Source organism: Papio anubis, chromosome 1 (genome assembly GCF_008728515.1).
Source record: "Papio anubis isolate 15944 chromosome 1, Panubis1.0, whole genome shotgun sequence".
Taxonomy (NCBI): Eukaryota; Metazoa; Chordata; class Mammalia; order Primates; family Cercopithecidae; genus Papio; species Papio anubis.
The window spans coordinates 217984129-218008716 of record NC_044976.1 but is presented as its reverse complement, the minus strand read 5'-3'; the positions used below and the strand labels follow the sequence as shown (position 1 = coordinate 218008716).

Below are 24588 nucleotides of genomic sequence, written 5' to 3'. Positions count from 1 at the left end.
ACCCTATGTCCAAACCAATCCCTCAGGCTCCTTAAGCAGAGCGCTTCTGCTCTTTTATGTACTTCTTAAATTGCTTTCTAAGCATTGGAACTGCACATGTCCTCATTCTCTAAATGCTTTGAGACCTTAAAGGCAAGACCCAGAGCTGATTCGCTTCAACCCTGACCCACTTTATGCAAGGCTGGATACACAACAAGTAAACTCACTGAATGAGTAAATAAACGAACAACTAAATGTAACTATGGAGAAATTAACACTCATGAAAGAATACATAAACAAAAAAATGCAGGTTTAATTCATAAATGGAAGTGGCTAGGCCCTTGCCAGAACTCAATGAAGTACCCTCCCCAGGAAGAGAACAAAGAAGATGGGAGATGGGGGTCTGATTCTGGCCCCGTTTCTGATGGCTGATTTGCAATTTCTACTCTTGTTAGCAATTGGAAAACCCATATAAGAAGTTATCGTCTCTTTGCATAGGTCTGCTTGTATGCATCGCTTCATTTCAACGGCTACATCACGAATACCTGCAAGAAACCGTAAGTGAGATGTCCACTCTCTCCTCCCCTTCCTTATACTCAGCATTTTACCCATACAGACTGGGCTGGAGTAGGATATAAGTCAAGTCACACTCTGGTGTGATCCACCTGACAGGGCTTTCTGTAGCAGAGGCAATGAGCTGGAAATGTGTCCTCCAAACACAGGACTTCCAAATTCTTAAATCTTTTCAAAATCTACGTCAGTCACATATTGGCATATTTTCTAAACTTTATATGAACTGTTTTCCAACTTACATTACCACTTGGGATAGCATACGCTTTTATAGACACTTTACGCCAGCAGTAGTAAGAAGTCCTAATGACTTTGTTAGGAGTGTCCTGTACTAATGACTTTGTTAGGAGTGTCCTGTAGTAATGACTTTGTTCGGAGTGTCCTGTACTAATGACTTTGTTAGGAGTGTCCTGTACTAATGACTTTGTTCGAAGTGTCCTGTACTAATGACTTTGTTGGGAGTATCCTGTACCTGGCGTGACTTTGTTAGGAGTGTCCTGTACTAATGACTTTGTTCGGAGTGTCCTGTACTAATGACTTTGTTCGGAGTGTCCTGTACTAATGGCTTTGTTAAGGAATTTATCCTGTACTAATGACTTTGTTAGGAGTGTCCTGTACTAATGACTTTGTTAGGAGTGTCCTGTACTAATGACTTTGTTCGGAGTGTCCTGTACTAATGACTTTGTTCGGAGTGTCCTGTACTAATGACTTTGTTAGGGGGTATCCTGTACTAATGACTTTGTTAGGGAGGTATCCTGTACTAATGACTTTGTTAGGGGTATCCTGTATTAATGACTTTGTTAGGGGTATCCTGTACTAATGACTTTGTTAAATTATCCGTACTAATGACTTTGTTCGGAGTGTCGTACTAATGACTTTGTTAGGAGTGTCCTGTACTAATGACTTTGTTAGGAGTGTCCTGTACTAATGACTTTGTTAGGAGTGTCCTGTACTAATGACTTTGTTAGGAGTGTCCCGTACTAATGACTTTGTTAGGAGTGTCCTGTACTAATGACTTTGTTAGGAGTGTCCTGTACTAATGACTTTGTTAGGAGTGTCCTGTACTAATGACTTTGTTCGGAGTGTCCTGTACTAATGACTTTGTTAGGGGGTATCCTGTACTAAGCTAACTTTGTTGGTGTCATTGCTAATGACACTGTTAGGGTGTCCTGTACTAATGACTTTGTTCGGAGTGTCCCGTACTAATGACTTTGTTCGGAGTGACCCGTATGCTACTGACACTCAGGGTAGTTGGTGTGTCTGTGTTTCAGTTACGTAGACTCTTTGTAAATGTAGGAACATAATCTAATCTCTTATTCTTGGTCAAAGTTATCGTTAAGAACTAGCAATAGACATAAAAAAGCTATGACTGTGATTGTGTTCCCTGCCTTTCAAAGCACCTTCAGACACAGTCTTTCACATGGCACATATTCTATGCTCTTGATGATTTCATCTTATTTCTTCCGAGGTGTCAACAGCAATCGAGAGATTGCTATTTTAAAGCAAATACATCCCTCTTTTGTTATGCAAATTACAGAAAGTAGAAACATAAGAATCCAAGAGGCCAACCAATATGGTTAGCCTCTGTAGTTGCCTCACTTAGATGAACTTCAGGAAGGGGGAGCTCCCCAGAGTCAGCAGGAGGATATGAGCAGGTAAAGAGGAATCACGGAAACAACCCAACCCTCATGGTACTCAGCCCACTGCATTTCTGCATTTCGTGCTATTCCACACTATCATTCCTAATTCAATTCTCAGTTAAATGTCTTCAGTTAATTTAGAATTTTGTATTGTATTTTCTTAAAGCAAGCATAGTAACATATAATTTGCAATCTCTTCGAGGAAAGTTTAAGCTTGGTCATTGCTTCTCTCCAAAGCCTTTATTTTGAAAATTTAAAGAACAACAACAACAACAAAGAGGAAAAAAGCGCACATTGCCCCTGGGTTTTTTCTTTTTTCTTTAAACCTAACCAAAATTTGCAGAAGATGACGATTCCTCCGATATGCTGAACCAACTTCCTCAAAGCTAGCAGAGAGCCTGTCAATGAATGCACGTATCAATTCAAAAATGAGTGAATATGAGAAAGCCAGTTGGACATACTTAAGAGTCAGACCACTGCTGTGTCCTCATTTCTAAGAGATCTGGACAAAAGCTGATTTCTCCTCTACCTTACCCTTGGAACACAGACCCCATAGGCTTGGGAGAGAATACCAGTACATCCGAGAAAAGTACCTGTGTTGATGATGCCAGAGAATTCAATACACTTTATTTTATCTGCCGCACACCATTTGAGTTCTGGATCGCATTTCCTTCCCTGCACTGCAAAGCATGTCGGGCACTTAAAGCCACTGGAGCTGAATTCATCAACATCCTTCTCCTCTAGGTCACTCATCATAATCTCCCAGGAAACTGTTAAAAAAAGATAGACAACAGGCTAGTTATTTGTCACTGATAAGCAAATGTACTCATTCTTATAGAACAGCCACTAGAACTAGATCCACCCACCCCATTCACCCTTCCCTAATCTTCACCCCGCCTTCCTCATGTGACACTTTCAAATGCATCCAACAACACTAGAGTAACTATAAAAATCCCTGCCACTATGGAGCTCATTTTCAGATGGAGGACACAGAAAAAAACCAATGAAGAAGAAAAAAATGTGATATGTCAGATGACGATAAATACTACAGAGAGAGACAAACAGGACAGGATGTGCAGGGTAGGGATGTAATTTACGGGGCGGCCAGGAAAGGCCTCACAGAAAAAGGGACATTTTTGAGAGGAGGCCTGGAAAGGGTCTACTTCCAAACACTTACACAGAATAATGTGGTCTTACAAGTACAGGTCACGGGTGGCAGCACGCACAGGATACTCAGAGAAGGAGCCCAAACTCACAAGAAAGAGCCTTGGCTTCTCCTGCACGCTCTGCCTCTGGGGCTCCATAACAATGTCCTAGTGAACATAGGTCGACTGATTCCCTGCTTCCACTCCAGTGTTCCTGCTGCCACCTGCTGTCATGGGCAAAGAGTGGGCTGGGCTGTTCCAGCGAAAGATGTCCTAGCACAGAGCAGAGAATGGAGGGACTATGAATAAAGAGGAGGAATCTGTGGAAAATTAAGAGCAAGGGAAGAAGGAGCAAAAGCCATAGTATTTACCTGAAGAATTCTTAGGCTATCAAAAGGTGGTTTTGATTTGTTCACCTCCCCAAAACCAGGGCCTCCTCTGCCTCTGTTAACCCCTAAGGGATGAGTAGTATGTGACGCCAAGGGGACATGCCCACCTGGGTCCTGTATGCCCTTTCCCCACCTTGCCTGGCTACCAAGAATCCTGGGATTTCTTGCTCAAACAGACTGAGGTCTAACCAAGCAGTTGTCTGAGGTGGTGGGAGTGGGGAGTTTAAACTTCAGCATTGGCGTGTCCACACACATGATCACGATGGCCTTCACAGTGAAGGGGAATGTGGAATGGGGAAAAGAGATGGGCTGGAGACCAGGATCCAGATTTCTCAGTGCTGCAATTCTCTGGCATGAAACTCTTGCGAACATTCCAAATCTTTTAGATCATTCTGAAGACATATTTGTACAAGTAAAAGGATGGAAACTATTTTAATTTTTAGCTTTCTGTATTTCTTTTAAATATTGTGACATATTACCATGGGCCCTGCAGATGTGAGGGCAGCCGGCCCTCCACCCTGGGTAGGAGAAGGGGTTGGGAAGGCAGTGCTGAGGCCTGGGAGCCAGTGCTGCCATGGAGAGAAGGAGAAGCAGAGACCAGATATACCCAGATGCCTCTCCACCCACTACAACCATTAGAGATCCAGGGCTAACCAGGCTTGCTTTCTCTGGAGAGTCTTGTTTGAGGAAACACAATCCAAATGTAATTTTAAAAACGCATACATTCAGCTCGGTACAGTGGCGCACACCTGTAATCCCAGCACTTCGGGAGGCCAAGGCAGGTGGATTATGAAGTCAGGAGATCGAGACCATCCTGGCTAACATGGTGAAACCCTGTCTCCACTAAAAATACAAAAAATTAGCCGGGCGTGGTGGCGGGCGCCTGTAGTCCCAGCTACTTGGGAGGCTGAGGCAGGAGAATGGTGTGAACCTGGGAGGCGGAGCTTGCAGTGAGCCGAGATTATGCCACTGTACACCAGCCTGGGTGATAGAGCAAGACTCTGTCTCAAGAAAAAAAAAAAAGCATAGATTCAAAACTAATTAGTAAAAACTTATCACTTTAAAAAGTAATTTTAAAAATTAAAAAACAAAATAACAAAAATTCCAACCGTTAATAAAGAGACCTTCTAATTCATAATTTCTCAGCAATATGTCTCATATCCCCTTTTGACACTTTCCAAACTCTTTCATACCTTACTCTGCTCTGAAGCTACTCTGTCCAACGTATCTGTTTAAAATTAATTAAAATAAAATATAATTAAAAATTCAGTTTCTTAGTCACACCAGTCTCATTTCAAATGCTGGATAGCCGCACATGGCTCGTGGCCACTGTACCGGACAGCACAGACAAAATAAAATATAATTAAAAATTCAGTTTCTTAGTCACACCAGTCTCATTTCAAATGCTGGATAGCCGCACACAGCTCGTGGCCACTGTACTGGACAGCACAGACATAGACATTTTGATCAGTGTAGAAGGTAATGATGTATGCAAATTGAAATTGCAATGAGGGGGGTGGTGCCCAAGATAGCTGAATAGGAACAGCTCCAGCCTCCAGCTCCCAGCATGAGCGACACAGAAGACAGGTGATTTCTGCATTTTCAACTGAGGTACTGGGTTCATCTCACTGGGGCGTGTCAGTTGATGCTGGTCTGCGGGTGCAGCTCGACCAACGAGAGCTGAAGCAGGGCGAGGCATCGCCTTACCTGGGAAGTGCAAGGGGGAAGGGAATTCCTTTTCCTAGCCAAGGGAAATTGAGACACACAACATCTGGAAAATCAGGTAACTCCCACCCTAATACTGCACTTTACCAAGGGTCTTAGCAAATGGCAGACCAGGAGATTATATCACACACCTGGCCTGGAGGGTCCCACGCCCATGGAGCCTCCTTCATTGCTAGCACAGCAGTCAGAGATCTAACTGCAAGGTGGCAGCGAGGCTGGGGGAGGGGCGCCAGCCATTGCTGAGGCTTAAGTAGGTAAACAAAGTTGCCGGGAAGCTCGAATTGGGTGGAGCCCATCGCAGCTCAAGGAGGCCTGCCTGCCTCTATAGACTTCACCTCTGGGGACAGGGCATAGCTAAACAAAAAGCAGCAGAAACCTCTGCAGATGTAAAAGTCCCATCTGACAGCTTTGAAGAGAGCAGAGGATGTCCCAGCACGGAGGCTGAGATCTGAGAATGGACAGACTGCCTGCTCAAGTGGGTCCCTGACCCCTGAGTAGCATAACTGGGAGACATCCCCCACTAGGTGCAGACTGACACATCACACCTCACACGGCAGGGTACACCCTGAGATGAAGCCTCCAGAGAAAGAATCAGACAGCAACATTCGCTGTTCAGCAATATTCTATCTTCTGCAACCTCCGCTGCTGATACCCAGGCAAACAGGGTCTGCAGTGGACCTCATGCAAACTCCAACAGACCTGCAGCTGAGGGTCCTGACTGTTAGAAGGAAAACTAACACACAGAAAGGACACCCACACCAAAACCCGATCAGTACGTCACCATCATCAAAGACCAAAGGCAGATAAAACCACAAAGATGGGGAAAAAGCAGGGCAGAAAAGCTGGAAATTCAAAAAATCAGAGCGCCTCTCCCCTTCCAAAGAATGTAGCTCATCGCCAGCAATGGAACAAAGCTGGAAGGAGAATGACTTTGACGAGTTGAGAGAAGAAGGCTTCAGTCGATCAAACTTCTCAGAGCTAAAAGAGGAACTACGTAACCAGCACAAAGAAACTAAAAACCTTGAAAAAAGAATGGATGAATGGATAACTAGAATAATCAATGCAGGGAAGACCTTTTAAAAGAACTGACAGAGATGAAAACCATGATGCGAGAACTACGTGACAAATGTACAAGCTTCAGTAACCGACTCGATCAACTGGAAGAAAGAGTATCAATGATTGAAGATCAAATGAATGAAATGAAAAGAGAAGAGAAATGTAGAGAAAAAAGAGTAAAAAGAAATGAACAAAGCCTCCAAGAAATATGGGATTATGTGAAAAGACCAAATCTACGTCTGATTGGTGTGCCTGAAAGTGATGGGGAAAATGGAATCAAGTTGGAAAACACTCTGGAGGATATCATACAGGAGAACTTCCCCAACCTAGTAAGGCAGGCCAACATTCAAATTCAGGAAATATAGAGAACGCCACAAAGATACTCCTCGAGAAGAGCAACTCCAAGACACATAATTGTCAGATTCACCAAAGTTGAAATGAAGGAAAAAATGTTAAGGGCAGCTAGAGAGAAAGGTCGGGTTACCCACAAAGGGAAGCCCAACAGAGTAACAGCAGATCTCTCGGCAGAAACTCTCCAAGCCAGAAGAGATTGGGGGCCCATATTCAACATTCTTAAAGAAAAGAATTTTAAACCCAGAATTTCATATCCAGCCAAACTAAGTTTCATAAGTGAAGGAGAAATGAAATCCTTTACAGACAAGCAAATGCTTAGAGATTTTGTCACCACCAGGCCTGCCCTACAAGAGATCCTGAAGGAAGCACTAAACATGGAAAGGAACAACAGGTACCAGCCAATGCAAAAACAGGCCAAAAGGTAAAGTCCGTCGATGCTAGGAAGAAACTGCATCAACTAACGAGCAAAATAGCCAGCTAATATAATAATGACAGGATCCAGTTCACACATAACAATATTAACCTTAAATGTAAATGGGCTAAATGCTCCAATTAAAAGACACAGACTGGCAAATTGGATAGAGTCAAGACCCATCAGTTTACTGTATTCAGGAGACCCATCTCACATGCAGAGACACACATAAGCTCAAAATAAAGGGATGGAGGAAGATCTACCAAGCAAATGGAAAACAAAAAAAAGCAGGGGTTTCAATCCTAGTCTCTGATAAAACAGACTTTAAACCATCAAACATCAAAAGAGACAAAGAAGGCCATTACATAATGGTAAAGGGATTAATGCATAAGGAAGAGCTAACTATCCTAAATATATATGCACCCAATACAGGAGCACCCAGATTCATAAAGCAAGTCCTCAGAGATTTACAAAGAGACTTACACTCCCATACAATAATAAGAGGAGACTTTAACACCCCACTGTCAACATTAGATCAACGAGACAGAAAGTTAACAAGGATATCCAGGAATTAAACTCTACTCTGCACCAAGCGGACCTAATAGACATCTACAGAACTCTCCACCCAAAATCAACAGAATATACATTCTTCTCAGCACCACGTTGCACTTATTCCAAAATTGACCACATAGTTGGAAGTAAAGCACTCCTCAGCAAATGTAAAAGAACAGACATGTTAACAAACTGTCTCTCAGACCACAGTGCAATCAAACTAGAACTCAGGACTGAGAAATTCAATCAAAACTGCTCAACCACATGGAAACTGAACAACTTGCTCCTGAATGACTACTGTGTACATAACGAAATGATGGCAGAAATAAAGATGTTCTTTGAAACCAATGAGAACAAAGATATAACACACCAGAATCTCTGGGACACATTTAAAGCAGTGTGTAGAGGGAAATTTATAGCACTAAATGCCCACAAGAGAAAGCAGGAAAGATCTAAAATTGACACCCTAACATCACAATTAAAGAACTAGAGAAGCAAGAGCAAACACATTCAAAAGCTAGCAGAAGGCAAGAAATAACTAAGATCAGAGCATAACTGAAGAGATAGAGACACCAAAAACCCTCCAAAAAATTAATGAATCCAGGAGCTGGTTTTTTGAAAAGATCAACAAAATTGATAGACTGCTAGCAAGACTAAGAAAGAAGAAAAGAGAGAAGAATCAAATAGATGCAATAAAAAATGATAAAGGTAATATCACCACAGACCCCACAGAAATACAAACTACCATCAGAGAATATTATAAACACCTCTATGCAAATAAACTAGAAAATCTAGAAGAAATGGATAATTTCCTGGACACTTACACTCTCCCAAGACTAAACCAGGAAGAAGTTGAATCCCTGAATAGACCAATAGCAGGCTCTGAAATTGAGGCAATAATTAATAGCCTACCAACCAAAAAAGGTCCAGGACCAGACGGATTCACAGCCGAGTTCTACAGAGGTACAAGGAGGAGCTGGTACCATTCCTTCTGAAACTATTCCAATCAATAGAAAAAGAGAGAATCCTCCCTAACTCCTTTTCTGAGGACAACATCATCCTGATACCAAAGCCTGGCAGAGACACGACAAAAAAAGGAGAATTTTAGACCAATATCCCTGATGAACATCAATGCAAAAATCCTCAATAAAATACTGGCAAACCGAATCCAGCAGCACATCAAAAAGCTTATCCACCATGATCAAGTGGGCTTCATCCCTGGGATGCAAGGCTGGTTCAACATACGCAAATCAATAAACATAATCCAGCATATAAACAGAAGCAAAGACAAAAACCACATGATTATCTCAATAGATGCAGAAAAGTCCTTTGACAAAATTCAACAGCCCTTCATGCTAAAAACTCTCAATAAATTCAGTATTGATGGAACGTATCTCAAATTGATAAGAGCTATTTATGACAAACCCACCAGCAATATCATACTGAATGGACAAAAACTGGAAAAATTCCCTTTGAAAACTGGCACAAGACAGGGATGCCCTCTCTCACCACTCCTATTCAACATAGTGTTGGAAGTTCTGGCTAGGGCAATCAGGCAAGAGAAAGAAATCAAGGGGATTCAGTTAGGAAAAGAAGAAGTCAAATTGTCCCTCTTTGCAGATGACATGATTGTATATTTAGAAAACCCCATTGTCTCAGCCCAAAATCTCCTTAAGCTGATAAGCAACTTCAGCAAAGTCTCAGGATACAAAATCAATGTGCCAGAATCACAAGCATTCGTATACACCAGTAACAGACAATCAGAGAGCCAAATCATGAATGAACTCCCATTCACAAAAGCTTCAAAGAGAATAAAATAACTAGGAATCCAACTTACAAGGGATGTAAAGAACCTCTTCAAGGAGAACTACAAACCACTGCTCAGTGAAATAAAAGAGGACACAAACAAATGGAAGAACATACCATGCTCATGGATAGGAAGAATCAATATCGTGAAAATGGCCATACTATCCAAGGTAATTTATAGATTCAACACCACCCCCATTAAGCCACCAATGACTTTCTTCAGAGAATTGGATAAAACTGCTTTAAAGTTCATATGGAACCAAAAATGACCCCACATTGCCAAGACAATCTTAAGCCAAAAGAAGAAAGCTGGAGGCATCATGCTACCTGACTTCAAACTATACTACAAGGCTACAGTAACCAAAACAGCATGGTACTGGTACCAAAACAGAAATATAGACCAATGGAACAGAACAGAGTCCTCAGAAATAATACCACACATCTACAGCCATCTGATCTTTGACAAACCTGACAAAAACAAGAAATGGGGAAAGGATTCCCTATTTAATAAATGGTGCTGGGAAAATTGGCTAGCCATAAGTAGAAAGCTGAAACTGGATCCTTTCCTTACTCCTTATACGAAAATTAATTCAAGATGGATTAGAGACTTAAATGTTAGACCTAAACCCATAAAAACCCTAGAAGAAAATCTAGGTAATACCATTCAGGACATAGGCATGGGCAAAGACTTCATGTCTAAAACACCAAAAGCAACGGCAACAAAAGACAAAATTGATAAATGGGATCTAATTAAACTAAAGAGCTTCTGCACAGCAAAAGAAACTACCATCAGAGTGAATAGGCAACCTACAGAATGGGAGAAAATTTTTGCAATCTACTCATCTGACAAAGGGCTAATATCCAGAACCTACAAAGAACTCAAATAAATTTACAAGAAAAAAGCAAACAACCCCATCAAAAAGTGGGCAAGGGATATGAACAGACACTTCTCAAAAGAAGACATTCATACCCAACAGACACATGAAAAACGCTCGTCATCACTGGCCATCAGAGAAATGCAAATCAAAACCACAATGAGATACCATCTCACACCAGTTAGAATGGCAATCACTAAAAAATCAGGAAATAACAGGTGCTGGAGAGGATGTGGAGAAATAGGAACACTTTTACACTGTTGGTGGGACTGTAAACTAGTTCAACCATCGTGGAAAACAGTGTGGCGATTCCTCAAGGATCTAGAACTAGAAATACCATTTGACCCAGCCATCCCATTACGGGGTATATACCCAAAGGATTATAAATCATGCTGCTATAAAGACACATGCACACGTATGTTTATTGCAGCACTATTCACAATAGCAAAGACTTGGAATCAACCCAAATGTCCATCAGTGACAGACTGGATTAAGAAAATGTGGCACGTATATACCACGGAATACTATGCAGCCATAAAAAAGGATGAGTTCGTGTCTTTTGTAGGGACATGGATGCAGCTGGAGACCATCATTCTCAGCAAACTATCACAAGAACAGAAAACCAAACACTGCATGTTCTCACTTATAGGTGGGAACTGAACAATGAGATCACTTGGACACAGGAAGGGGAACATCACACACCAGGGCCTATTGTGGGGAGAGGGGAGGGGGGAGGGATAGCATTAGGAGATATACCTAATGCAAATGATGAGTTAATGGGTGCAGCACACCAACATGGCACATGTATACATATGTAACAAACCTGCACGTTGTGCACATGTACCCTAGAACTTAAAGTATAATAATAAAATTAAAAAAAACAAAGCAAAACAATAAAAAAACAAGAAATGGTCATCAAGCAAAACAATAAAAAATAAATTAAAAAACTTGCAATGAGGGGCAACAGGTATTCGCATCTATTTCTGGTGGATAAATTAGTAATCCTTTTTTTGAGAAAAATTTGCACAAGCTCTTTTATCCAGCAATTCCTAGGTATTTTCCCACATGCATTTGTACAAGGTCATTCATTGTAGCATCCTCTGCGATAAGATGTGATCAGAAGTGATTGAAATTCTCATGGTTAGATGGATTCTGTCATATTCATGAAACAGAGATGAATACTACCACAGACAGAATATGGCTATATTCTGATGAAATGAAAAGTCCTTCAAGATGTACTTTTAAGGGAAAAAAACAAGATGTAGAGCATTTGGTATAAAATGCTGCCAATGGAAAGAAAAGATGCATTTGGGTATGTTTGTAAACAACAGACCACTTCTGGAAAGGTAAACAAGAAAGGAATAACGGTGGCTGCTTCATAGGAGTTGTGTTGGGGGCTGAAGAGGGTAGGATAATATATGGCATAGGCATATATTACTTATTTTTACAGTTATACAATTAAAAACAAATATAAGTAAATTTAAAAATGGGACAATACATGAAAAAAAGTTTTAAAATTTGTTTTTCCTCCTGGAAAAAAATGGCTTGCTACAGAAAATATTATATTCAAACAAACTTCACTACAAATCACTACCAACCACTAAGCAATCTCTGATCAGCAGAGCAAAGGAGGGCACTTTTGAGGAAACAAGTGGTCACCTGGTTAAGTATGAGATTAAGTACCACTTTCTCCCACTCCTCTCAAAGTTGCCCTCATGCCTCCCTCTGCCCCTCTGGGGCTGCCTGGCTGGGGTCCTAATTTCCCAAGGCAATGGCATGTGAACTTGAGGAAAATTATTAGAGTGTGTGCCATATGCAGACTGATAGGTCTTCCTGCCCTCTCAACCAAATGCACAAACACTCTTAAGCCCAATATTCCAGTAAATTTTTTTTTTTAAAGTTTTGGACTTTGATTTCTGTTAAAATGCAGAGTATCCCAGGCAAGTTAATAGCACTGTTCTTAGCTATTCATAGTGAGAGGAATGATGATTTTACCATCCTTTTTTTGAAAAATGAGCTTTGATTGAGAAAAATCAGTGGGGCTGGCTTTGGGCTCTAGAGGAGGTAAGACAGGATAGAGTGGAGAAGACAGAGGATGGGGAAAGGAGAAGAGAACTTGAAGACTGGAAGCTCCAAGATAAACTTCCACATTTTACCTAAGGCCTGTTCTCAAAATAAATAAAACAAGACTTTCTGTAATGTTTTATTAGGTGTGGAAAGCAGAAGAGAAGAAAATATATCAAGAAAAAACTGTAATTTTATGTAAAATTATGCTGAACTTTTTTATCTTATCAAAAGTCCTAAGTTGGCTCATAATGAATTCTTACTAAGTGATAGCTATTTTTACTGTGATGCTGGTCCACAGTATGGGGCGGGGGAAAGGACAGGTGGGTGGTGAGTCTATTTTCAGTCTGCCCTCCTCTTTCTCATCAAAGGAAAGACGAGAACTTTGAGAGGCTGAGGCAACCAGGAAAGGTGCAAGGAGGTGGCCAGAACAGTCAGTGCTGCTGAACGCGAATTAGTCCACTACCCAGACGATGTGAAAAGCTGGCTTGGGAGGGGATGCAGGATGCCCTGGCAGCAATGGGAGAAATGTTAAAATGATTATGTGGCACTAACTGAATGACTCTTCCCAATAAGCAGACCCAGAACATCTTTCTTACTTCTGTGAACAACCAGGGACAGTTAGAGGCTGTTCACACAGCACCCTATAACCTTCAGGGAAATCGGGGAAGTAGAACTACTTGGATGAGGGTTAATGATTCACGTTTCACTGGTGAATACTCTCTCTCCCCTCCATTCTCCCAACATGAAGTGGTCTCTGGAGAAAGACAGACAGACATTAAAGCTCTCTTTAATGAGAGCTTATTAAATGCCAGGCATTGTGTCAGCCCTTTACTAGCTCACATATTCCTTACAACTCTAATAGGCAGGAACCAATATTCTTAGTGCTCTAATAAGGATAGCTAAGAACAGAGAAGCTCAGCTGCTTTCCTGAGGCCAGACAGTCGGTAAGTGGCTGGTCAGGAGGCAACACTCAGGACTGTGTCCCCAGCACTGTTCTGTAGACTGTTAAGCACTGTGAGGGCAGGACCCGTGCCTGCTCTTTCCTTGTGCCGTGCTGAGTACACTGCCCAACAAAGAAAGGTGACTGGAGGTTTGCAGAATGCAAAGGGGAATGCGGCTGGGAATGCGAGAATGAAGGCAGAAATGCCGGAATAAAGGTCGGACTGGGGTAGAGACAGCAGGCGGGGATTCGGAAACGCGGGTGGGAATTAGAGCAGGGATGTGGGAACGCGGAAACCCAGGTGGGAACGATGGGGAGAAAGTGGCGATGTTGGGGGATGCAGTTGGGAATGCAGGAATGAGGGCGGAAATGGGGGAATGCAGGCTGGAAGAGTGGAGAATACAGGAACGCAGAGACGGATGCTGCGGGAATGCGGGAGGACCCCGAGCCACCCGCTCACCTGTGAAGAAGGGCACGAAAGCGAGGCTGCAGGCCAAGAGGAGCCCGCCTGCGGCCGAGGGGCGCATGGCTGAGGCTGCGGCCGGCCCCGTCGCTCTCTCGGGAAGGGAGCAGCCAGTGAGCTCCGTTCCCCGCAGGGGGCACGCCCAGGCCGCGGGCCGCCTCCCGCCACGCCAATGGCCTTTCGCCGCCGGGTGCGAGCGCCCCTCACAGCGCCCGGGCTGCTGGGTGGGCCGCGCTGGGAACTCGGCCTCTGGAGGCGCCTGGGACTCGGAAGCACGGCCTAGCCGAGACTTGTCGGCCCAGGGAGCCTCTGGCCTGTCCGCTCCTTTCCACAGGCGCTGGGGGCCGGCGGGAGGCGCTGCACCGGCAGCTGCGGCCTCGGGGCGGGGCGGCTTGGTGAACAGGTACCTGACGCCGGGCGGCCCGATGGGCTAGGCCGGACGGCACTGCGCATGCGCTGGCCTCTGCAGTCGCTTTGGCCTGCCCCATTGGTCCTCACTTCCCGCTCTTCCCGCTCTTCCCGCTCTTCCCGCCCTCTGGGAGCCTTGGCCAATGAGATCCCGGTGGCTCCAGGCTCACGTGACTGGAGACAGCCTGGTGGGCTATTTCCACAGTTCTGAGGATGGGGAGAACTTGGAGGAGCTGGAATGTCTGTTTTTCCAGTTCTTTGGTTCTCACCCCCCGAATTAAAGACATGCTATTGTGGCTGACCCTCTTCCCTACCTAGCCTAAGCGTTTTTGAGGAAAGGGTACCTATATATTTAATCCTCTGACCAGGAACATCCTACCCTACCAATACCCTCCAAGTCGTCAACGCATCTAGTGCAATTCTGGCACCTCTGAAGATTTTCTAACACACCCACACCTCCTTGAGACTGAACACTTTGAAAGGACAGGGACTGTGTATATATGCATGATCCGCCTACTTCCAGTCCTTAGCACTGTGCCTGGGACATAAATGCATTGTTAGTGTGTGTTGAATGAACACACACTTAGGTAGAAGATTCCCTTCTCCCCGTAAGCAAATGAGTGTTAGAATTTTTCCTGTTACCCAACTGCTGTTTTGATGGCTTGCTTTTCCGGCAGCTGCAGAAGCTCTAATTCTTTGTGGAAACAACCTAAATGTCCATCAATGGATGAATGGATAAAGAAAATGTGCCATCTACCTATGATGATGTGACACCTACCTTACTCAGCCTTAAAAAGGAGATCTTGTGAAGCTACAACATGAAGGCATCTTGAGCACATTATGCTAAGTGAAATAAGCCAGTCACAAAAAGACAATTACTGCATGATTCCATTTACATAGGTATCTAATGTAGGCAAACTCTTAAAAACAGAAAGTAGAATGGTGACTTCCAGGAGCTGGGGAAGGTGAAGGGCAGTTATTGTTCAGTGGGTGTAGAGGTTCAGTTTTGCAAGATGAAAAAGTTCCAGGGATCTGTAGCACAACAAGGTGCATGTAGTTGGTAGCACAGCACACTTAAAAATGATTAAGATGGTAAATGTTATGGAATGCATTTTTTTACACAATAAATAATAACAATAATTTAAAGGAAAAACCTACTCGTTTAACATTTACATCACAACCTTCATTATTTGTGGTAGATTCACCAGCCACTAAGTTGCTTTGGCCATTCATCCAGTGTTTTGACCCGTGATTGATAAACATCCCCTAAAGCACTTTGCAACAGAACTTGCTGCAATGATGAAAATGTTCTATATCTGTGCTAATACAGTAAGTAGTGTGGTGGGTTGAATGGTGGCCCCACATATTTGTCCACATTCGAATCCCCAGAACTTGTGAATATTACTTTATATGGAAAAATGTGTGAATAAGTTAAGAATCTTGAGAGAGAACTTATCCTGGATTATATAGGTGGGACCCTAAATGCAATCACATTTATCTTTATAAGAGAAGCAGAGGAAGTGTTTTTGAGACAGAGGAGAAGACACAGAGAAACAGAGGCCATGTGACCATGGAGAGAGAGATTGGAGTGATGAGACCCACAAGCCAAGGAATGCTGACAGACACTAGCAGTGAGAAGAGGCAAGGAACGGAGTCTCCCCAAGTCTCTGGCAGAAGCGTGACCCTGCCAACAACTGATTTCAGAATTCTGGCTTCCATAACTTTGTGAAAATAAATTTCCGTTTTTTTCGGCCACTTAGTCTGTGGTAATTTGTTACATCAGCCCTAGAAAATTAATAGAAGTAACACATTTGGCTCTTGAGGTGACTGTACACTTGAAATGTGGCCAGTAAGGCTGATAAATGGAATTTTAAATTCTATTTGATTTTAGTTAATTTAAACTATAAATCTTGAGTTGCTCTCTTCTGCCCTTTAGCCGCATTCCACTTCCACAGTCACACAGTGAAATTTCTTTTCTTTTTTCTTTTTTTTAAATTATACTTTAAGTTCTAGGGTACATGTGCAGAACGTGCAGGTTTGTTACATATGTATACATGTGCCATGTTGGTGTGCTGCACCCATTAACTCGCCATTTACATTAGGTATATCTCTTAATGCTATCCCTCCCCCCTCCCCACAATAGGCCCCGGTGTGTGATGTTCCCCTTCCTGTGTCCAAGTGATCTCATTGTTCAATTCCCACCTATGAGTGAGAACATGCGGTGTTTGGTTTTCTGTTCTTGTGATAGTTTGCTGAGAATGATGGTTTCCAGCTGCATCCATGTCCCTACAAAAGACACGAACTCATCCTTTTTTATGGCTGCATAGTATTCCATGGTGTATATGTGCCACATTTGCTTAATCCAGTCTGTCACTGATGGACATTTGGGTTGATTCCAAGTCTTTGCTATTGTGAATAGTGCCACAGTAAACATACGTGTGCATGTGTCTTTATAGCAGCATGATTTATAATCCTTTGGGTACATACCCAGTAACGGGATGGCTGGGTCAAATGGTATTTCCAGTTCTAAATCCTTGAGGAATAGCCATACACACAGTGCAATTTCTAAATCTCTGAACACCTGTCCTGGAACTGAATATGACATTACTCAGGCTCTAACTCCCAATCCAGTTGTCTCCAACATTCCTAACCCCTACTCCCATGGCAGCCTGTTATAGTCTATGGTGTCTCAACTGTTTTTCATCAATTCTCCCAGAGAAGTTTTTAAAATATATTCTTTTCCCAATTGACCTCTCCTCCATTAAATTGTAACACTGCTGATAAACTGTTTGTTTGTACATTGTGATCTCTCAGAGGACCACAAACCATTGTAATACCTAAGATTTCTCCCTACCTCTCCCCCCAAAAAAACTCTCCAATTTTTGCCCTCTTAGGGATGATATTGTCCCCATTGAGAATGCATGCCCTAACCCAGTGATTCTCAACAGGAAATGATATTGTACTCTGGGCTACATTTGGCAATATATTGAGGCATTTCTGGTTATCACACTGGAAGAGGAAGTGGTGTGCTACTGACGACCAGTGGGTAAAGGCCAGCAATGCCGCTAAACGTCTTACAATGCAACCTTCCCCCAACCACAACAAAGAATTATTTAGCATAAAATGTCAATAGTATTGAGGCTGAGAAACCCTGTGTTAGCCTAGGCAACTAAAGGCCATCAAGGACAAATCTGTAGTTTGATATATCAAAATTTCTCATTTTGTGGAACTGTGGGGCATCACACCAAGGACTTAGAAGATTTAGGGGAAAGGTAAATCATAGATTCTCCTACTCTTCTCAGGAGAAACTTAAATGAAACTCAAAGCAAAGCACAGATGTATGTAAATAAAACCATGTCGAGTCTGAACTGTCAGGTACAGTTTCCTAATGAAAAAGTTTAGACACAAATGTTCCTGGGAACTCCTTGTCTGTACCTCTGCTCCTGGGTTGGAAAGCAAGGCTGCTTTTCTGACAACGTGTCTGATTCTCTAGGCAGGTTCACAGTGAGTAAGAAAGCAGTAGTCAAAGAAGGGGACAATTAAGACATTTTACAACTCAAGACTGCTCTTGGGAGAAACACTCTTTCTGTTAACTCTGCAAGGAGAGTTATATGGTGTCTGTTCTCCCAGCTTGACCAATGTCAGGAAAGATTTTAAACTCGATTAGAGCTCATATTTAAAGCCTCATCAATAACTCAACTTGTTTGAACCTTTTTATAACTTCCACTGAGTAGTCCTTTTTTTTTTTTCTTTTTTTTTTTTGAGACGGAGTCTTGCTCTGTCGCCCAGGCTGGAGTGCAGTGGAGCGATCTCGGCTCACTGCAAGCTCTGCCTCCCGGGTTCACACCATTCTTCTGCCTCAGCCTCCCGAGTAGCTGGGACTACAGGCGCCTACCACCATGCCAGGCTAATTTTTTTGTTTTTTGTTTTTTTTGGTAGAAATGGGGTTTCACCGTGTTAGCCAGGATGGTTTCGATCTCGTGACCTCGTGATCCTCCCAAAGTGCTGGGATTACAGGCGTGAGCCACCGCGCCTGGCCTTTCTCTGAGTTGTCCTTTTATTTTCTCCAGTGATTGCTGATCTGGTCTAGACTCCAGTTACTATCCCGTGTACCCTTGCTGCTTTAGTGTTCTTCTCCTGTCAACTGACTTGAAAACATTTGACTCTAGAGCCGTACGGACATTCAAACAGAACTGACAAAACAAAACAGACAAAAATCATGCAAGCAAACAAGGAAAAATATATCTCACCCGTGTAGCTACATGCTACAACAAATTTATGCTTGTTACCCTCATTTGAGCTCCAAGTTAGCTCAGCAATCTTTTTACTCCTCTTCCTCTATTCCCTTCTGAGAGACTTCTCTGCCCAAAAGGCACAGCCACCTGCTATGAGATGCACCCACTCATTCACTTATTCTATTCAGTCTCCAAGTATTTGTTAACGTCTTACTGTGTGTCAAATCCTCTGGCAGTGTGCAGAAATGAAAAGCACACAGTTTTCGCCCTCAAACAGTCCAGTGCGAGAGAGAGATTTATTAGTAAACTAACAATTACTATATAGCAACACATGTTTGTAAATGTCTGGGTGATCTAGGTGGCTCCTGGCTTCGATTACCAATGATAGAGTATGCATCAGGCAGGATGAGTCTGGGTTTGTTGTAGTAACAAACCTCATTCTCTCTGTTGCCAGAAGGTGGCAGAAGCTCTGGTCCAATGAGAAACCAAGGCTGCTAGAAGCTCTAATCTCAACAAGAGCTTCCCTTGCCACCATATCGGGGAAGAGGATGTGGCAAATCATGTACTGGTGCTTCAGTGTTCCTCAGGTCACATTCCACTGAGTGGTTGAAACAGCTGTGCTGACTATGCCTAACTTCAAAGGGATGGGGCAGAGTGATCCTACCGTGTGCCTTGAAGGAGAAGAATATTTGTGTAGAGACCTAAGGACTAACACACACTAATATCTGGTAACATCAGTAATGATTTGAACTCTGAGATCTCTTTGTTTCCTCCCTCTAGAAAGAAAGGAGAGTTTTAAACTTTGTTTAAAAAGAAAATAAAAATGAGGATAAATAAACTGATAAGCAAAAAAAATAGTGTACCACTTTACAAGGAAGAAAATATTAAATATTTAAGGTAAATATCTTACTGGACTATCGATAATCTAGACCAGTGCTGTCCAATAGAAATTCGATGTAAGCCAAATTTGTATTTTTTATTTCTTTGGTTGTCTCATTATGAAAAGTAAAAAGAAACAGGTGAAATTAACTTTGGTAATATATTTTATTTTACCCTATAAACCTAAAATATTACCATTTCAATATGTAATCAAATAGAAAATATTAATGAAATAGTTTACGTTTTCTTGCTCTTTTTTTGTGCCAAGTCCTCAACATTGAGAATATATTTTATTCTGCCTCAAAAACAACAAAAAAGAGAATATATTTTATACTTTTGACACATCTTGATTTGGATATTAAGTTTTCATTGGAAATCCCAGATCTGTATTTTGATTTCACAAAGTGTATAGTTGAAAAAGGGGAATAACATGCCCAACTTGTTCCAAACATATTAAAAAGTCTTCCAATAACTGACTCAAGCATCGATTTTAAAAATTAAATTAATTAAAATAAAGTTAAATTAAAAGTCCAGCTCCTCAGTCGCACTAGCCACATGTGGCTAATAGTTGCCGTATCGGGCAGCTCTGCTCTACATTGGCAGTTTGTGGGTAGAAATTCCGTAGGTAATCAATAAAAAGTGGAAATACAAATGTCACCTGGAGAGACTGGGATTAAATAATTTATGGAGACTAGAAGGCCATAGTTGGGGCAGTGGGGCCACAGGAGGGTCAGTGTCACCCCAGCTTCCACGTCCCTGCTGGATTCATCCCCATAGGAGGAGACCAGGGATCATGCCTTCATCCCAGCTTGAAGTCTGAGCATCACATTGACTCTGGTTGACGAGTATGATGGTTGGCGCCATTTATCCCACTGGGTGTGTCTTCTCTTGACCTGTGATTGTCCTTCCTTCTTTCCAACTCCCCAATAAATCTGAGATTAACCCTAAATAAGATTTTAGTGTCTATGTTCCCTATTCCTCACCATTTCATAGTCTCATAATCTTGGCTTTAACTGAGAAAACCCAGGTAATACATTGCACTCTGGGTACGGTTCTTCAAGACATAGGTGACGCTTGAACTCAAGCATCAGGATATTAGGGGGAAAATATGAATTGAAATGAAACCCACAGATTTTCAAAATGGACTGTGCTATGACTTGCAAAGCGGATACACTGTACCAAAACATTACGTCCATCGGAGACTATCCAGGCCCAGTCTTTTAACATCACTTAGTTCAGACCCATATGTTTCAAGATAACATACCAGATAAACAGATTGAAGAGTCTCTGTATTCAGATGTTCTAAACATATGACCATTTACTGTTTTAGCAATTCTCTGGTTTACAAGCTCTGACCAATCTCAGGCAGCACTATCCTATGACTAACTCCAGCCCTCAAACTATTAATACTCTGTCCTTAGTTCATCCTTTTCGAGACTTCCCGTGGTTCCTTATGGTGGCTGTCTTCCTTGTTGCAGGAAGTAATAAATAAACGTATCTCTGTTGGCTCCCGATGTGTCCTGGTGATCTGTGGCCGATGGACATCAAATTAGCTTTCCAACTGCCATGTTCCTCCTGAAGTGCCCCACAGCCTCTGAGCACACTTCTGCTGGACCCTTTCTGATAATAACAAATGCCTTAAATATCGTAGTTCTATTCAAACCAAGAACAATCACATTGAATGATTCTCATTGTATTACAGGTAGCATGTACACTATTCCATCTGAGGATATTTAATTCGTTTAAAACAAGACCAAGAATGGTGAGTGAACATCTCTATTGGCAAGTCAGACAACTCATCAGGTGATCTATGGCCTTCTGAGAAGGGAGATTGTTCCCTGGTTTTCTTCATAGGTAGACGGGTAGTCCACTGTGAGTTCACCTCTCCAGCCCTCTTGCCCTTATTCTTTTTTGCTTTTTGTCCCATCTGAGATTCTCTTAGGCACTTAATTGAACAAGGTTAATCCTTTATTCAAAAAACATTGAGGACCTAAAAAATGTGCCCAACTTGGAAGCAACTTGCATCCCGTGGATCTTGGTAGTAGTAATTTCACTGGTCCAGTGCTGCCAATACTTAATTGTTGTGTGTTAAAAACTGCAAGCTAGTCGAGGAAGTAGAGGCTGTTAATGTAGGTAAACCAGTGCTTCTCAATCCATTTATCCTGCTGAGAATGAAGTATGGATGACAGGAGATACTGACCTTTCTTCTCACCTCAGTGCTGATTCTCAAACTTAAGTGTACATCGGAATCCCATGAAGGGCTTCTTAAACATGAATTATCGGGCCCTGCTCCCAGAGTTTTACTCAGTAGTTCTGGGTTGGGTCCACAGAGCCTGCATTTTTAGCAAGTTTCCAGGTGACCCTGATGTTTCTGGTCCAGGGAACACACATTGAGAACCACTGCCATGGAGTGTGTGGAGCACCCAAACTAGTTGTCTGTATCTGTGAACAGCCCCAAACCTTATCTCAGTATATACCAAACAAATTCTTTAACTTTATACACGTTTCACGATGGGGAAGATGTTGACTCTATACTGCCGAAATTTAGGAATCTTGGCTGTATCTTGGAGAAAAGGAGAAAGCTGCATGAAAAAAATGGGATTGAAGTAGTTTTGTGTTGAAGTGCAAAAAATGGTGTTATGTTTAAATATTTGTCTGAGAAAACCTATGAGAAGTATGGAAAGAAACATGCCTTTTATTATAGCAGGAGTATGGGGTTAAGGGAGGAAAACCAAGAGACTGAAGTTGAAAGTTTAGTGAGAAAAAGTAAAAGAGATTCCTGTTTCTGTAGACTACATTCTGTAAAGCAGAAGGTATGTCTTCTGTACTAGTTTTCTATTAATGTGTAAAAGTTGCCAAAAAATTATTGGCTTAAAGCAACACACGCTTATTATCTCATAATCTCCATGGGTTGGGATTTTAGCATGAGTTAACTGCGTCCTCTGCTCAGGGGCTCACCAGGGTAAAATACAGGTGTTGGCCAGGGCCTTAAACTCATCTGAGGCTCTAGGTTCTTTCCCAGGCTAATTCAGGTCGTTGTCAGAATTCAGTTTCTTGCTGGGTCTGAGGCCTCTGTTTTCTTGCTGACTGATGGTTAGGGGTTGCTTTTGGCTCCTGGAGACCACGCTGATGTCCTACCTGTGTGGCCCCCTCAAAAATGGCAGCTACTTCTTCAGAGACAGCAGGAGACTCTCTTTTCTGCCATGATAAAGTCTTATAAAGTGTCACATAATCACCTTGCTCAAATAACAAACCTAATCAAGGTATTGACTGCCACATCCAATTCAAAGGTGCCGTCTGCACTCAAGGGGAGGGTATTTGGCAGGGTGTATATACAAGGGTGTAGGAATCTCGGGACCATCTTTTACAGCGAGCTGGGAGATGGTGGAGTTGAAGGTTTAAGTAGGGTATCCATGGGTCAAAACAGCCCCCCTGTAGAATGGGAGAGAAAGCTAAGAAAATCCAGAAGCCCCATGAAGCAATGTTAGATTCCCATTTGAAGCTTCATGCTATGACTATTTAATGCTCCAGTCCAGAAATCTGTGTGGCTTTTCTCCAGTGGAACTCAGCATCCAGGTGAAGTCAGTAGGAAGGTTAGCACATTGTTTGATTCAGGGTTGCAGTTTTCCCGGATGTGTGTAACTTACAGGCCACCAGTCAATGTTGTCTATGATATGACCTAGAGAACTAATGGAAGGATTGGCTTATGGGGTCTAAACTGAGTAGGTAAATACAAGAAGCAGGAACAGTGGGGAGGGAGAACGTTTCTGAAAACACCATGTCTTTGGACAGATAGGTGAGGTGTCTGAAGTAAAGATTTCATAAGGAAATAATTCTTGGTGATGACACAGTTCTTAGCATGACCACAGAAGAGGACAGCTGAAATGAACTATAAAGATCATTTGGGATTAAATTGAGATGTTTGATGGAACATTTAAAAGGACCCTAAATCAGATTTCTAGAATCACTGTAGGACTTTGGGTGGAAAGGAAAAGCATAAGCAGGTGCTGTGGCTATCAATAAATTAGGTCAATAACTGATATTGACAAGGGTTTGCAAAGGGTGGAAGAGTCAATCACTACAGTCTCAAAAAAAAAAAAATCACAATTTTACACAAGCGGAGGAAAGACGTTATGGTCTAGGAGTATCCCTGGGGAACATGTTGCAAGATGACCCACTCTCCTATCTGGGTGCTCAGAGCCTTCCCCAAAGCTAACCTCTTTTGATCTCTCCTCTCCATAGTAGGCTGGGTATAGGGGGGAGATATTATTCTCTTTTGTTCATTTTGACTACTTATCTTCAGTAAGTGCATCTATTTTCATAACTAGCCTCATGTGCAACATGTGGAAAAGTCACAGAAGTGCACGTCACGTTTACTAAGTCTTGCCTTTTCTCCTCAACTAGACTGTTAACCTCTTAATTTTCTTTGATATTCTCCCCCAATTTAACCTACATGGCAGTATTTCTCAAATGCAAGGTCAAGACCCAGTAGATGGCTGAGAAATCTATTGAATGCATTGAGATCAACATTTTTTTTCAGTAAAAGAGAAGAAGATAACAGAAGAGTATACATTTATATTTTGTTATGTAAAATTTTCATTTTTGCCATATATAAAATATACAAACACAAATATATGAAAACAAATATATAAGCACAAACATACACTATATATGTATACTATACAGACACATATATATGTATATGTATGTAAATGAAATATACACTCATCCACATCGATGTGCTGGATTGCAAGGTAAAATACACTTACTGTGATGTGGTCAAAAAATTATGAAACACATTGCTTCTTGATATGGAACATATGCTAGGTGTTCACCACTGGCCAACTAGACATGTAAGATGAATAAACAATAGAATTGGACAATTTCAAGAACTTATGAACCAAAGATCGAAAGATACCCACATACACACAAATAGAGTAAGAGAAAGAGAGTCTGGGTGGGTGACTCTGTGTTGGCCTCTGAATGTGAGACTGCGCTAAATCCTTTCATCGTGACTCTAAGAGAGCAACCCTGTGTGTCACAGGAAGCTTTGTTAAAACATTCTTTAACGGCACATCTCTTATAAGCAAGAT

The 24588-nt window shown here is 42.1% G+C and overlaps 1 protein-coding gene across 1 annotated transcript; it reads right to left on the bottom strand.

Moving 5' to 3' along the window:
- Window positions 1–268: 268 nt before the first annotated feature.
- On the bottom strand, window positions 269–14668 carry LOC101025436. The gene is made up of 4 exons (XM_009195313.2): window positions 14552–14668; window positions 13971–14403; window positions 2783–2959; window positions 269–524 (listed from the first exon to the last, which is right to left on the bottom strand). Exons 1-4 carry the CDS (start codon window positions 14666–14668, stop codon window positions 331–333), a joined length of 921 nt encoding a protein of 306 aa, XP_009193577.2. The 3' UTR covers window positions 269–330.
- Between the last annotated feature and the right edge of the window lie 9920 nt (window positions 14669–24588).

Excerpts from the sequence above, each read along its gene's own strand:
- LOC101025436 (XM_009195313.2), bottom strand. The coding sequence starts at position 14,668 with ATGTCTTTAATTCGGGGGGTGAGAACCAAAGAACTGGAAAAACAGACA. Across the intron at positions 2,960-13,970 it reads TTTCGTGCCCTTCTTCACAG|TTTCCTGGGAGATTATGATG; the intron begins GTGAGCGGGTGG and ends TTTTTTTAACAG. Across the intron at positions 525-2,782 it reads CTCTGGCATCATCAACACAG|GTATTCGTGATGTAGCCGTT; the intron begins GTACTTTTCTCG and ends GGTTTCTTGCAG.